At 36.8% G+C, this 11,951-nt stretch overlaps 1 protein-coding gene across 1 annotated transcript; it reads right to left on the reverse strand.

Moving 5' to 3' along the window:
* Positions 1-837: 837 nt before the first annotated feature.
* On the reverse strand, positions 838-10,289 carry LOC146713607 (uncharacterized). The gene is made up of 12 exons (XM_085449401.1): positions 10,173-10,289; positions 7,834-8,018; positions 7,276-7,413; positions 5,580-5,718; positions 5,043-5,220; positions 4,470-4,611; positions 2,927-3,070; positions 2,778-2,830; positions 2,620-2,694; positions 2,306-2,356; positions 2,075-2,188; positions 838-1,961 (listed from the first exon to the last, which is right to left on the reverse strand). Coding segments are annotated over exons 1-12 (1,338 nt in total). The 3' UTR covers positions 838-1,959.
* Between the last annotated feature and the right edge of the window lie 1,662 nt (positions 10,290-11,951).

Below are 11,951 nucleotides of genomic sequence, written 5' to 3' on the forward strand. Positions count from 1 at the left end.
ACTGCAGACCTCTGAGGGGGGAGGGGGGAATGGAAATTGACAGACAAAACTATCCACTTGTATGTTAACTAGAAAACGTTTGCTCTTCTCCAAAGAGCTCCAAGAATAATAAATGCTGCTCTATCTGCAGAACAATCCCTCATATATTTGATACTCATGGTACAACTTGCTGGTAGCACTCCTGCATGTTTGGCTTTGATATAAATGCTAGAACATTTAGCTGTTGGCATAGGTGTGTCTTTATTTATCATACTTACAGTGTCTCCATTGTGAGCAGACACACACAGACATGTCCATGTATGATCATGTACAAACTTGCTCTCATGTTGACAGGCAGTGAAAATAACCAGTTGCTGACAATCTGGTCTGATCGGTACATGATGACCTCAGTACTGAGGTAGTTTTTAGTTGAAAAACCCAAATATTAACATTGTCAGTATATAATCTACCACAGATGTGTCAAACTCAGTGTCACTAAAGGCAACACTATGAAATGAGAATCAGAGAGTGAGTTAAAATGTGCACAGAAATTCCCTCTCTGGTGGAAAAGGTTTGTTGCACTGAACACTGAATAAATAAGGAAACCAATAACATAGGTTCAAAGGTCATTGTCATAAAATGCAGTCAAGGAGTTGCTAAATGAAAAGCTCCTGTTGATAACAGTTCAACAGGGACTACTGTGAGTTTTAGGATACTGACAGACATCAATGTTGCCATAACATGTAAATGTGTTAATCAGCTGAGAATCAATGACAGCTGCACAAAAGTATCCAAAGAATACATCAGTGAGCAAAATGTTTCTTGAGCTATAGGAAATGAGGCTCATAAACCAAAGTAATCATTTCAAAGAATCCATTTAATTTTTTTTGAGCATATATATGACTTGACTTGTAAAGAGTCTGGACTGCCCAGAAAGTTAATGATAGACAATTTGTCAGGGCGAATTAATGATGTCAGTGAATTAAATAATTCCAAAATTATCTGTGTATTTTTTTTTAAAGAGATACAGATAACAAATCCAAAAAAATGACAAAGAAGTTCACACAGGGAATAGAAAGATCTTGTTAAGGCCAACATGAAATGGTTCATTTCCTCATTTCAAACATCTAATATGATCTGGTATTCTGTTCAGTTCAATTCATTTTTATTTATAGCATCACAAGAACAGGTGCCTCAAGGTGTGTAAGGTAGAGACCGAACAATAACACAGAGAAACCCCAACAATCAGATGACCCCTTATGAGCAAGCACTTGGTGAAAGTGGAAAGAAAAACATGTTTTAAAACAGGAAGAAACCTCCAGCAGATCCAGGCTCTGGGAGGGCTTCCCATTGCTGCAATCAATTAGGGGTGAGTGGAGGGAGAGCTGGTATCTTCTATCGTAAATAAAATAATTTTTTTATTGTTTATTTTTTTTAACAACTGTGAGCCAATTTGGGATTAGGATTATGGTTTAGAATGTCCAACATAAAAATGTCCTCAGTGAAGATCGACTAACGAAAAAACCACAGTGGTGAGAAATACCCGCCCTCTTACAACACTACATTTTGTACCATGTTGGTTGAAAATTTTCATATCTTTTGAGGTTTTTAGCTCTCACGCATGACGTTTTACTTTCACATGTTGTCTCTGTAGATATTTCCTTTTGCCAGTATTTAAATTTTTCTCTGATAAAACAGAGTCACCTGCATCTGTGGGAGTCTGCCTGTAGCTTTAATGAACAACCTTGTACATTAATGCCATCATTTCACCAACAGATGGAGCCAAAGACTCAAAACAGTTCATTGACCATTTATGTGAGGCTTTGACAATAAAATGCAGACCTGCATTATATAACATTTACATTTGTAGAAATTGGAATGGGACGCAAGAAGCGAGCAGCTGAAAGTAGCTAGAAGACCAGTGATTTCCAGATTCTACAGGTTTGTTTTCCCCATCTTCATCCAAAGCTCCAACTTTTTTTCTGTAAAATTCAAAAACAAACCAAAAAGACAGGTGAACCACTGCCTTAAATAATGTTTATCATCAGAAAATCCTTTTAAAAATTTTGGAAAAGTAGCAAATGTTGTGACTCACAGAGCACAGGAGAACTTCGATTTAAAGCCCACAAGGCAATGCCAACAATGGCTGCGACGGCTCCAACACCAAACACAATACCAACAACTTTGCCAGCACCCATGCTGTCGTCACCTGCATGTAGAAGAAGGATAAACATAAAAGCTGACAATCTTTAAGCTGCTTTTAAGCTCAAACAATATTTCCATGACAGCTATTCACTTTCAAGCTATGAAAAATAATCATATTTACCTGATCCTGTGGACTCATATAGCACCTTCTTCTGATCTTCTGTTTCATTTACTATTAAATAACAGAGAAATGTAGTGAAAGATGTAGTAAATCCAAACATCAAACATAAGATTTTACTTCAACACATCAAATATCTAAATGAAGCTCATATATTCTGTTGCAAAAAAAAGCAATATGACAGGAAGTACAATTGTTAACTGTCTTTTTGCCACTGGTTATAATAAATAACTAATAATGAGAGTTTGAACTGCCATCATGATACAGGCCTTTGGCAAAATTCATGATCTGCATCAGCTCCTCTATATTTCACGTACTGAACAGAAGAGTGGTTGTATGTTCTGGGGTGGTTGAAGGCAGAACAGTTGTTGGCAGAGGAGTGGTGATTGGTCCTGAAAATATAATAAACAAATATGTAAAAATAAACAGTTACAGTAATCAATGAAGGAAATGCACATTTTTGGAGTTTACTCACTAATTTGAATGCTCACAATCACACAGCGTAGCTCAGAGTGATACTTGGCCGTACTGAGAAAAGAAATCCAAAACATAGTAATTAAAAAATGAAACAGTACAACATATGTCCATAAAAATGGTGGTGCGAAAATGTTTAAACCATCTGACTTTAACTCTGCCTGGACTACGAAGCAGATGGGATGGTTTTCTTCATCTTCCCTGTCAGATGGTGTCCAGGTCAGGATGAACTCTCCATGTGATACAACATGTTTCACAACGCTGTGTGGTCCACTGAACAAAAGCTTTGAGACCCTTACAAAAATACATAAAATAGAGATTTGGCATGTAGGGGTAAATCAGAGTGCAAACATCAGAATTTATTGCAGACTGTTTCATCACCGTTCTTTTTATTGTATCTTTTTACAAAAAGAAATACATCTTAAACAATATGTTTAAAGAGGAAACGAGCAAGCAAAGACAGCTCTCTATCAATGCCTCTGCTAAATAATTTTCCCAGTCCTGCATCTGATTTTTTCAAACACATCTATTTATTTATTTTTGACCTGCAATTCAAAACATTCTACATTGCAAACAAAAATCAAATAAAAAATGTTTTGCACTGTCAAGGCATTCATGTAGGACATCTATGTAGCAATGCAACATAGGTGACATTGCATGGGTAGTGTAGGGTGATCCAGATCAAGTTATATTCTAACTTGGTTACTTGCCCTTTCTTGGGTAAATTAAATGTATATTTGGTAACCTAGATGGACATCAAAATTGGCCTTCCCATGACTCACTGTGAGGTTGTAGAACCACGTGGATTTTGTCCCAGCTAATCAGCAAAGATCAGGTTATGTGGCTGATACTGACATTATTGCATGTGGCCAACCAATAATGACCTAAAGTTTGTCAGAGTTCAGTGTCCCTCCAGAATTTGGGAAATTGGGTTTTTCACCCCAACCTACTCCCACTCTTGTTGTCATAACATCAAAACTAAGAGTAGTAATTTGATTAAACTCATGTAATATATGGTTTAATAATTATTCTGCATGTTGAAATTAATGTTGTTTGTTCTGGATTTCTAAAATGTTTTTATGCCACATAATGATCGCACCATATTTGAATTCATGCCCTGTTCACCTCAAACTATTACAAGTGATGGATTGGATGTTACCACTACTTCATGTATGACTTTACAGTGATCCAGTGAGAAATGTAATTTTTTGTTTTTTGGTTTGTTTGTTTGTTTGTTTTTTAACTATAATTCTTATTAGTATTAAAATGTATTTAATAATTTAATGTCTGCAATTTATTTATCTTCAGCAGATCTAGACATCAATTTTACTATTTTTCTTCAAATGTGACTAGACAGGGATGTACTTCAATAGTGCATTATATTTACTAAAAGTGTGAATCAAGACAAATGTTCATGAATGAATTTTTTCTTAAAGTTATGTGTTTTTCATATAGTTTTTATATACACAATTTTTTGGAAAGAAATGTATATTCTGAACAAGCAAGGAATCATATATGGCAGCATTACTGATTTTAATTTGCAATGAAAATGAAAAACACTGAAAAGAGTCACAAACGTTTTTTTTTTTTTTTTAAAGGTTCTATATTATGCTCACACACAATCTAGGAGAAAGTTTGAAACAAAAATATTCTTTACATATGCCAGTGTTTTGTGTCTTTCTCTTTAACTTACATGGTGTTGGTTGCCTCTGCCATAATGGTAATATTCAATGTTTCATTAATATAGGCCAACAGCTGAGCCCCACTGACGGGGGTTGGAGGCAGAAACTTGGGCAGGTAGGCTCCCTCTGAACAGGATGGCACAGGCGGGTCCACTGGAGCAAAACAAAAAGGTGGCATATTAATTCAAGATCATATCAGTTAGTGACTTAATTTGGCAAGCTAGGATTTAAAATGAGATATGATTTTGAAAGTTATTTCAACAACAAAAATATAGCCAATTAGCTGTAAATGTAGCTGTAGGTGCTTCAAATGTAACAATGTTGGAACTTTGTGTGGGACATGTATTGCTGTGTTAGCTGGTTATTGTGCCCCCAAATGCAAAGCAATTGAGTCAAGAGTCATAAGTAGTACAGAAATGCAAATCCAAGACCTACACAGTAAGTATTTAATTACTCTTCTGATGTCAGATGATTGCAGAAGAATGGGATGATCCACAGATGTAGACAACTGCATCTGTAGGAGTTTTCATCCAGGACTCTGAAGGACTGTGAAATAGTTAAGAGGTTAAAAGTTAACGACCTACCTATTAGACCAAATCTGATTGGTATTTTGCTGAGAGCATCACTGGGAGTCCTTGTTGTCTCCACATCATCACTTTGATGGAGAAAGATGGTCTGCTTGGGAAAGTCCTCCATCTCCAGCTGTATTGCATATGCACCTTCATCACTCCTACTCGCAGAATGAAAGGTCAGTTTGCAAGACTACAGGAGAAGGAAACACAGAGAGAAACCAGTTACATGTTTATATAGCTGAATTTATGTTTTATAAGAAGAAGCTATTTTGAAATAGCTTTTTAGGACATCTTTGAAATTGTCAGAAATTGGAAGGTGGCATGACCATGAGGCAAAAAACAATAAAGTGTGTTCTAACCCACTGAGGTTTCAGCAATGACCCCAAATCTATATTTGGGGGTGTAACCTTTGGGTGTATGAGAGTTATTACTGTATTTTATTGTGATGTTATTCATTATTTATTAGATTAAATAATAACCTCAGAAGAATAATAACGTCTTAACTTTGTGACACTTAGCTTGAGACAGATGAAAATGCTTTTAACTTACTGGTGTGATGGTTAGAAGAGATGGTGGTGTACAAGGATTACACTCATCTGCTGCTGTGTCTCCATATCTGCATTGAACCTCGTCTCCATCAGGATCAAAGGCCAACAGGCTGAATTCTCTCTTACAGTTTGAAGGAACTCTGGCACAGAGATATCACAGGTCAAAACTTCTCGCCTAAAAGGTAGAACTGTCTTGTGGTTTTAATAAGTGCAAAGACAATATATTTCTCTCTAGCTCTAAAGATTTTGTATATCCAAAATCACTTTTGTTTATTAAACTTTACTTCATTAGCTACATAGCTACCTATCTATGGCTAGGGATAAGCACTTTTATGTAATGTTTGCCTGTTTGAAACACACAAAGCTTTTAAAAGTAATGTAAGAAGTAATGGATTTTTATTAAAAATAATGTGTATTGGTACTTAACTCCTTGCTAGTGAATGTAATTCAGCACACTACTTGTTACACTTGTTTTGTTGCTGTGCAAAATGTTCTGAAATGCATTTTCAACTGATTACCATACTAAAGGCTACAGTCCCAAACAATAACACAAATCCCTACCCTAGAAGGAAACGCACGGGATCTTTTCTTCAGTTCCTAATTATGAACATAAAACCAACAGCACAAAGGAAAGATGAAAAACCAGGACCCAGATCCCCAAAGTGATTCTACTTTAGAACAATAAAAAGGTACAAACAGAGGGCACAGCCTGACTGCTCATCACTGTCTTGGTGAACTGTTGATCAGGCTCTGCTATGCTGGGGTCAGCATACACTGAGATTTAATATCACTCTGGGTTGTTGGCAAGCTTAGCATTAGCATGCTGTCTGTACAGATGATTGCAAAGAGCCAAATTTCTCTTAGCAGTACAATAAAGTTTCTGTCCTAGTTTCCATTTTACCATCACACACATCTTTCATGTAATAAAAGTAATGCCCAAAAACTCAACTCAAAAACTCTATGGCTGTATCATTGCACTGCTCTACCACTGTCTTCCTGCTGCACACCAACTAAAAATGGTTGACTGTAGCAGATAGAAAAAAAAATCTTTCTTTTACGTTTTTCTTTCTATCTGGCACACAGATAACTGAAGAACCTTTGTAACACAATAACAACATAATAGTAACTAATGTAATTATTCAATTTGGTACAATAACACACTGCATTACCATGTTGCTAAAAAACAACCAACACTGGCAAAAATGTAATTAAATCCTAGCCCTAAACAGACTAATGGTGTCCTGATTATTATCATGATTCTATGTAAAGAAAAAACATCAAATTTTTCAGGAACCCATATTTCAGTTACATGTTTTAGGACACAGGTGTTGAACTCCAGGCCTCGAGGGCCGGTGTCCTGCAGGTTTTAGACGTGTCCTTGATCCAGCTGATTTAAATGGCTAAATGACCTCCTCAACATGTCTTTAAGTTCTCCAGAGGCCTGGTAATGAATTAATCATTCGATTCAGGTTTGTTGACCCAGGTTGAGGTCTAAAACCTGCAGGACACCAGCCCTCGAGGCCTGGAGTTCGACACCCATTTTAGGATATATATTACATGATAATTCATTCTTTTCATGAAGTATTGAATTTATTTTTGATTTGCAAACAAGATATATGATGAATGTTTGATGCTTTCCTCTAATGATGGTTTGCAAATACTAAAAAAACTAGCCACAACAAAGTTAATAGCTTTACCTCAGAGCTGGCAGGATGGTGGTCTGAGGTGATTTGTTGGGTTGAGCTGTGTCAGATCGAGTCCTCAGGTCCACCTGAGTTATAGCTTTCCAGTTACCAATACCATTTTTGTTGTCAATCCAGTCACCACCAGCCAAACTACGGATTTGAATTGAAGGTTGTAAGGTCCATAGTACACACATTAATATACTAATTTGTACATGAATCCAAGTAATGTATAAGCACAAGACATTTCTAAGATATGGGAAAGACCATTTTTACAGATCAGGAGGCCCCCAAAGCCTGGAGATTTTAAACAATTAGGGATGTTTAACCTCTTAACCATAGGTGTTATTTCGATAAAATTCCTTTCACCACAGCAGAAAAAACATACACTTAAGGTTTTTTCTTCCAAAGGGGACAGTTGTTGTCAAAACTCTGTAATTCTTATTGTGAGTAACCGATGTACAGTGTACTATGTTTTTGTCAAGTGATACATACAAGTTTGACCACTGAGTGAATGCAATCAGGTCAGTGGCATTTTGTTGAATCTGCTGTTTCAGCTGACGTGTTACTGACCGTAGCTGAAACAGAGAGTTGCTGGAAACCTCCCGAGTCATGACTCCTTCCCTCTGACACCACTCTTTGTCCTCTTCATCCACGATGTTCAGCTCCACACTCTCACTACCACAGTCACCGCTGGCACAGCTCCACTTGTCTACATCTGTGCATGAGCGAAAGCTCAACTTGTAGTCAAAGACCACCTGCGATATTGTAAAAAAAAAAAATGAAAGAAAGAAAGAAAAGATGATGCTATTGTTATATAATTTTATAATATTATAACAAGATTGTTGCAACTTAAAAAATTAATAGACAGTACTGTGTTGTCCACTGGGTAGCTAATACCTTGATTATGTTGTAATAACAAATTGGAAACCACACAGCTTCATGATCACCCTCTGATCATGGAATTCATGGCACTTCACACAATAAAACCACTGCATACTAACTAGAGATGGACCGATCCGATATTACGTATCGGTATCGGTCCGATACTGACCTAAATTACTGGATCGGATATCGGAGAAAAATAAAAAATGTAATCCGATCCATTAAATATCACGAAAGCACCTCACAAAACTTGCAACACACCGTAACTCGCCTCAGAACGTTAGCACGTCGGAGCAGTATGCATCACCTTGATAGAGCGGCTGTGGCATGTGGGACCTGTCGGTGGTCTGGATAGTATTTGGAGCTTCGCTAGCAACCCGGCATTTCATCTCCGACAAAGTTATCCCCGAGAGAAGTAAAGCAAGTGTGTAAGTCCATCTCTGAATCTTTGTAAAGCATTCCTGCGTTAAGCTTAACAAGCGACTGCCTCTCCGGCTGCTACTTCAATCATGAAACTGCTTAATGATCAGCTGATCGGCTTTTCTGTCACGAGGCCGTGTCTCTTCTTTGTTTTTGGCCCACTTTGCACCAGAAAGAGGAAACCAGCGGCTGAACAACAGCAGCATGTTTAAGCTTGATAAGCTGTTGTTAGAATTGATTTAATATTACTTTCTACACCGGGATCTTTTTCTACGCAGCTGACGGTTGTAACTGTGCAGGGGTGGATCTAGCAAAGTTTAGCCAGGGGGGCCGATACGGCATTAACAGGGAAAAGGGGGCACAAAGACATACTTTTCTTTCTTATTCTCATTTAAAATGTCTGGCTGTTATTAAATAATTATCTGAATCTTACACCCAAAGTTTTAATCTGATGTAAAATGTATAGAAGTCCATTACTGTATATAGTAACTGTTAAGTCTAATATACCCTAGTAAGCTATAGTACATTTTCCTTTGGGAAGGTACCATCTGTGCAGTCTGCAGTTCGGTTGAAGAAAGATGTTGAATCTATTTAATATTTCTTGAAAAATAATTGATTTCTGTGCATTTTTTTTCACACTGCATCAAATTAAGGTTGATTACGTCGATTAAGCATCATGAGGTGGAGCGTGAGGGGTGGTTCCCTATTTTTTATTTATTTATTTTTGTTGTTGCTGGGAGTTGGAACCCTATTAGTTAGGTTGCTTAATATTTACGCTAAGTACTCTTTAAAATACCAGAATAGGGAGGATGGTGCAGGTTTAAGTTTATTAGATTGATCAGTATTGCTGAACTATGAAATATTTTTTTTTGCATACAGGTATAACAGAATAGCTTTAGTGTAGTTGTTGTTTTAAACTTGAGTATGAACTTATACAAAATGCAGCAAGATATTTAAAAAAACAGTTTTGTTGATTAAAAAACACTATATCGGATTCATATCGGTATCGGCAGATATCCAAATTTATCATATCGGTATCGGTATCGGACATAAAAAAGTGGTATCGTGCCATCTCTAATACTAACACGTGTGAAAAGTTACATTAGACTTACATATATTACACAACAATGATACCAGTGTATTTTTCCAATTCACAGCTTTAAGCAGACTGGACCATTTTGTGGTAAGAACAACAAAGAAGAACTGAATGCAAGATAAATCCTGGGCTTTACCTAAGCTGTCAAATTTATCCAGAGAGCAGCTGTCCCATCCTGCAATGCTTGCACAATTCCCAACAATTTCTAATAGCAAGGTTACATAAAAAAGTAGAAAATATATGCTGATTCTTCTTCAGCTACCACACTGAGACGGATCTGTAAAATCTGGAATTACTTGCCCTCTTTGTATATAAGTTCGCACATTGTCAGTAGTTCACCCACAGATTTTGACACTTCCATGTGATTGATTTACACTCACGACATCACGTTAATTCCCCCCATTTTGTAAATCAAACAAAGCTGAGCACCTTTTCACTTTTTTTTACAAATACAAATTTTGTAAAAGAACACATTATAACAGCAATCAATATTTTTGCACTGTGCCCTTACCCTTAGAGATCCATCATCCGTGCTTTCTTTAGGGGTAAAGGTCATCACTGTCCCAAAGTAATGGGATGCCTGAGAACCAGAAAGCACCAGGAGAAGAAGAAGCAAGCCTGTGGTCATTATGTCCTCAGTTTAACTGCTGCTTTATACAGTCAGCTACTCGATACAGTACAAAAACGGACTCATCTGAAATGAAACGAGCACAACGGTTAAAAACAGGATTGTTTCACTGCTCCTCCTTCTTTACTCCCCTCCCTTTAAAACATCATTTATGTCCCACTCAGTAGAGGAGACACAGTGAGACTTCTGGTTGGGTTTTACATCATCACTCATAGATACAAGCAGAGATTTGTCTCATGATCCTATTTAATTCAAGTAAGTTGTAGCAACACTGGTTAGACGTTTTTCATGGTTTGGTCTCTAACAGCTTTATCATTACTACTTGATTTCATCAGTACTCCTGCAAAAGAGAAAAAAGTTGAAGGTAGCTCAAAACAAAACTTTACACTATGGACTGCAATACTGTTACAGAACTCATGCAGCCTGGGCTGACTAACTGTTAGAGATCAGCTTGTGCTTTGCTTAGTTTAATCAGACATGGACTAAAGACGAGATTACAAATGTATTATATGGAAGGCTGTTTTCTATCTTAATACCAACAGTGAAAATGTACAGAAAACAGTAAATTGCTGACATTATTAGGGAAAATAAAATCTGTATATCAGTTTATTAAAACAGTATTTCTTAAAAAAGCAAGAATTATGGTTCTGAATAACAAAAGTGATGGAGGGAGCATAAATGTGCTCTGTGAATATGAAAAGACAAATGTGTAAGATGTAAAAATAAATAAATAGCATATGAAAGAAGATTGCTTGTTTATGTTCATGCCTTTCTAAATTTATACTTGACTGTTATGTATTAATGGAAAACACCTTCTTAAAATAGTGTGATGCTAATATAAGAAATTCCTTTAACTGCCTCTATACCAATAAAATAAAAGTAATAATGTTTTAGCAGAATAAGAAACATATAATTTTCATTGTGTTGATTTGCCCTGAGGAGCATGTGAATGTAATAACTACCACCACATTACAGACATTGCTGAATGGAGCACTTCAGGAAAAGAACTCACCAGTTTTTGAGTGACAATAACAATGTGGTTATCGTCAGAGATGTCCAAGTCTAATTTACTGTACTCTCCCATGTAGGACAACAACCTGCTGATAAACCTTTCAGACGTTATAAACCTACTTGATTTTAACGTTTGAAAAGCTTTCATTTACCTGTGCAAATAATGGCTACTCTTTTTCCTTTGGTCAAATATAAGACAGCTATGTTGTCAAAATGTCTTAGTTATACATAATTTCTTTATAACTGCCCCATTTTGGTAAAGGCTAAGCCAAGTCACTGGGGGCAGATATATAGGTTCTGACAATAGTTTGTTTTTATTAGTTGAAATAAACTATATTGACCTTTAGCTCAAGAACAGTGTGTGGACAGCTTAAATGAATGGATTTCTATGGCTGGATCCAAGCCTTACATCACCAAGCACAATGCTAAGTGCTTCTTGTTCCAACATGACTGCGCTCCTACACACAAAGCAAGGTCTATAAAGACTTGGATAGGTAAGCTGGGTGTGGAACGATTTGACTGGCATGCACAGAGTCCTGACCACAACCTGACAGAGCACACAGTTGGGATGAATTAAATTAATTAAATCAGAGACTGCAAACCAGGACTTCTTGTCAAACATCAGTGTCTGACCTCACAAATGTGCTTCTG

Source organism: Copadichromis virginalis, linkage group LG3, assembly GCF_057382275.1.
Source record: "Copadichromis virginalis isolate Kocher_CV1m ecotype Utaka linkage group LG3, C_Virginalis_male_GT1.1, whole genome shotgun sequence".
Lineage (NCBI taxonomy): Eukaryota > Metazoa > Chordata > Actinopteri > Cichliformes > Cichlidae > Copadichromis > Copadichromis virginalis.

What these genes read in the sequence shown, in the direction of transcription:
- LOC146713607 (XM_085449401.1), bottom strand. Translation starts at nt 10,289, where the DNA reads ATGACCACAGGCTTGCTTCTTCTTCTCCTGGTGCTTTCTGGTTCTCAG. An exon ending in GCAGAGGCAACCAACACCAT is followed by an intron (nt 3,071 to 4,469) that starts GTAAGTTAAAGA and finishes TATTTTTGTAAG; the next exon opens with GGTCTCAAAGCTTTTGTTCA. An exon ending in ATATGAGTCCACAGGATCAG is followed by an intron (nt 2,189 to 2,305) that starts GTAAATATGATT and finishes TTCTACATGCAG; the next exon opens with GTGACGACAGCATGGGTGCT.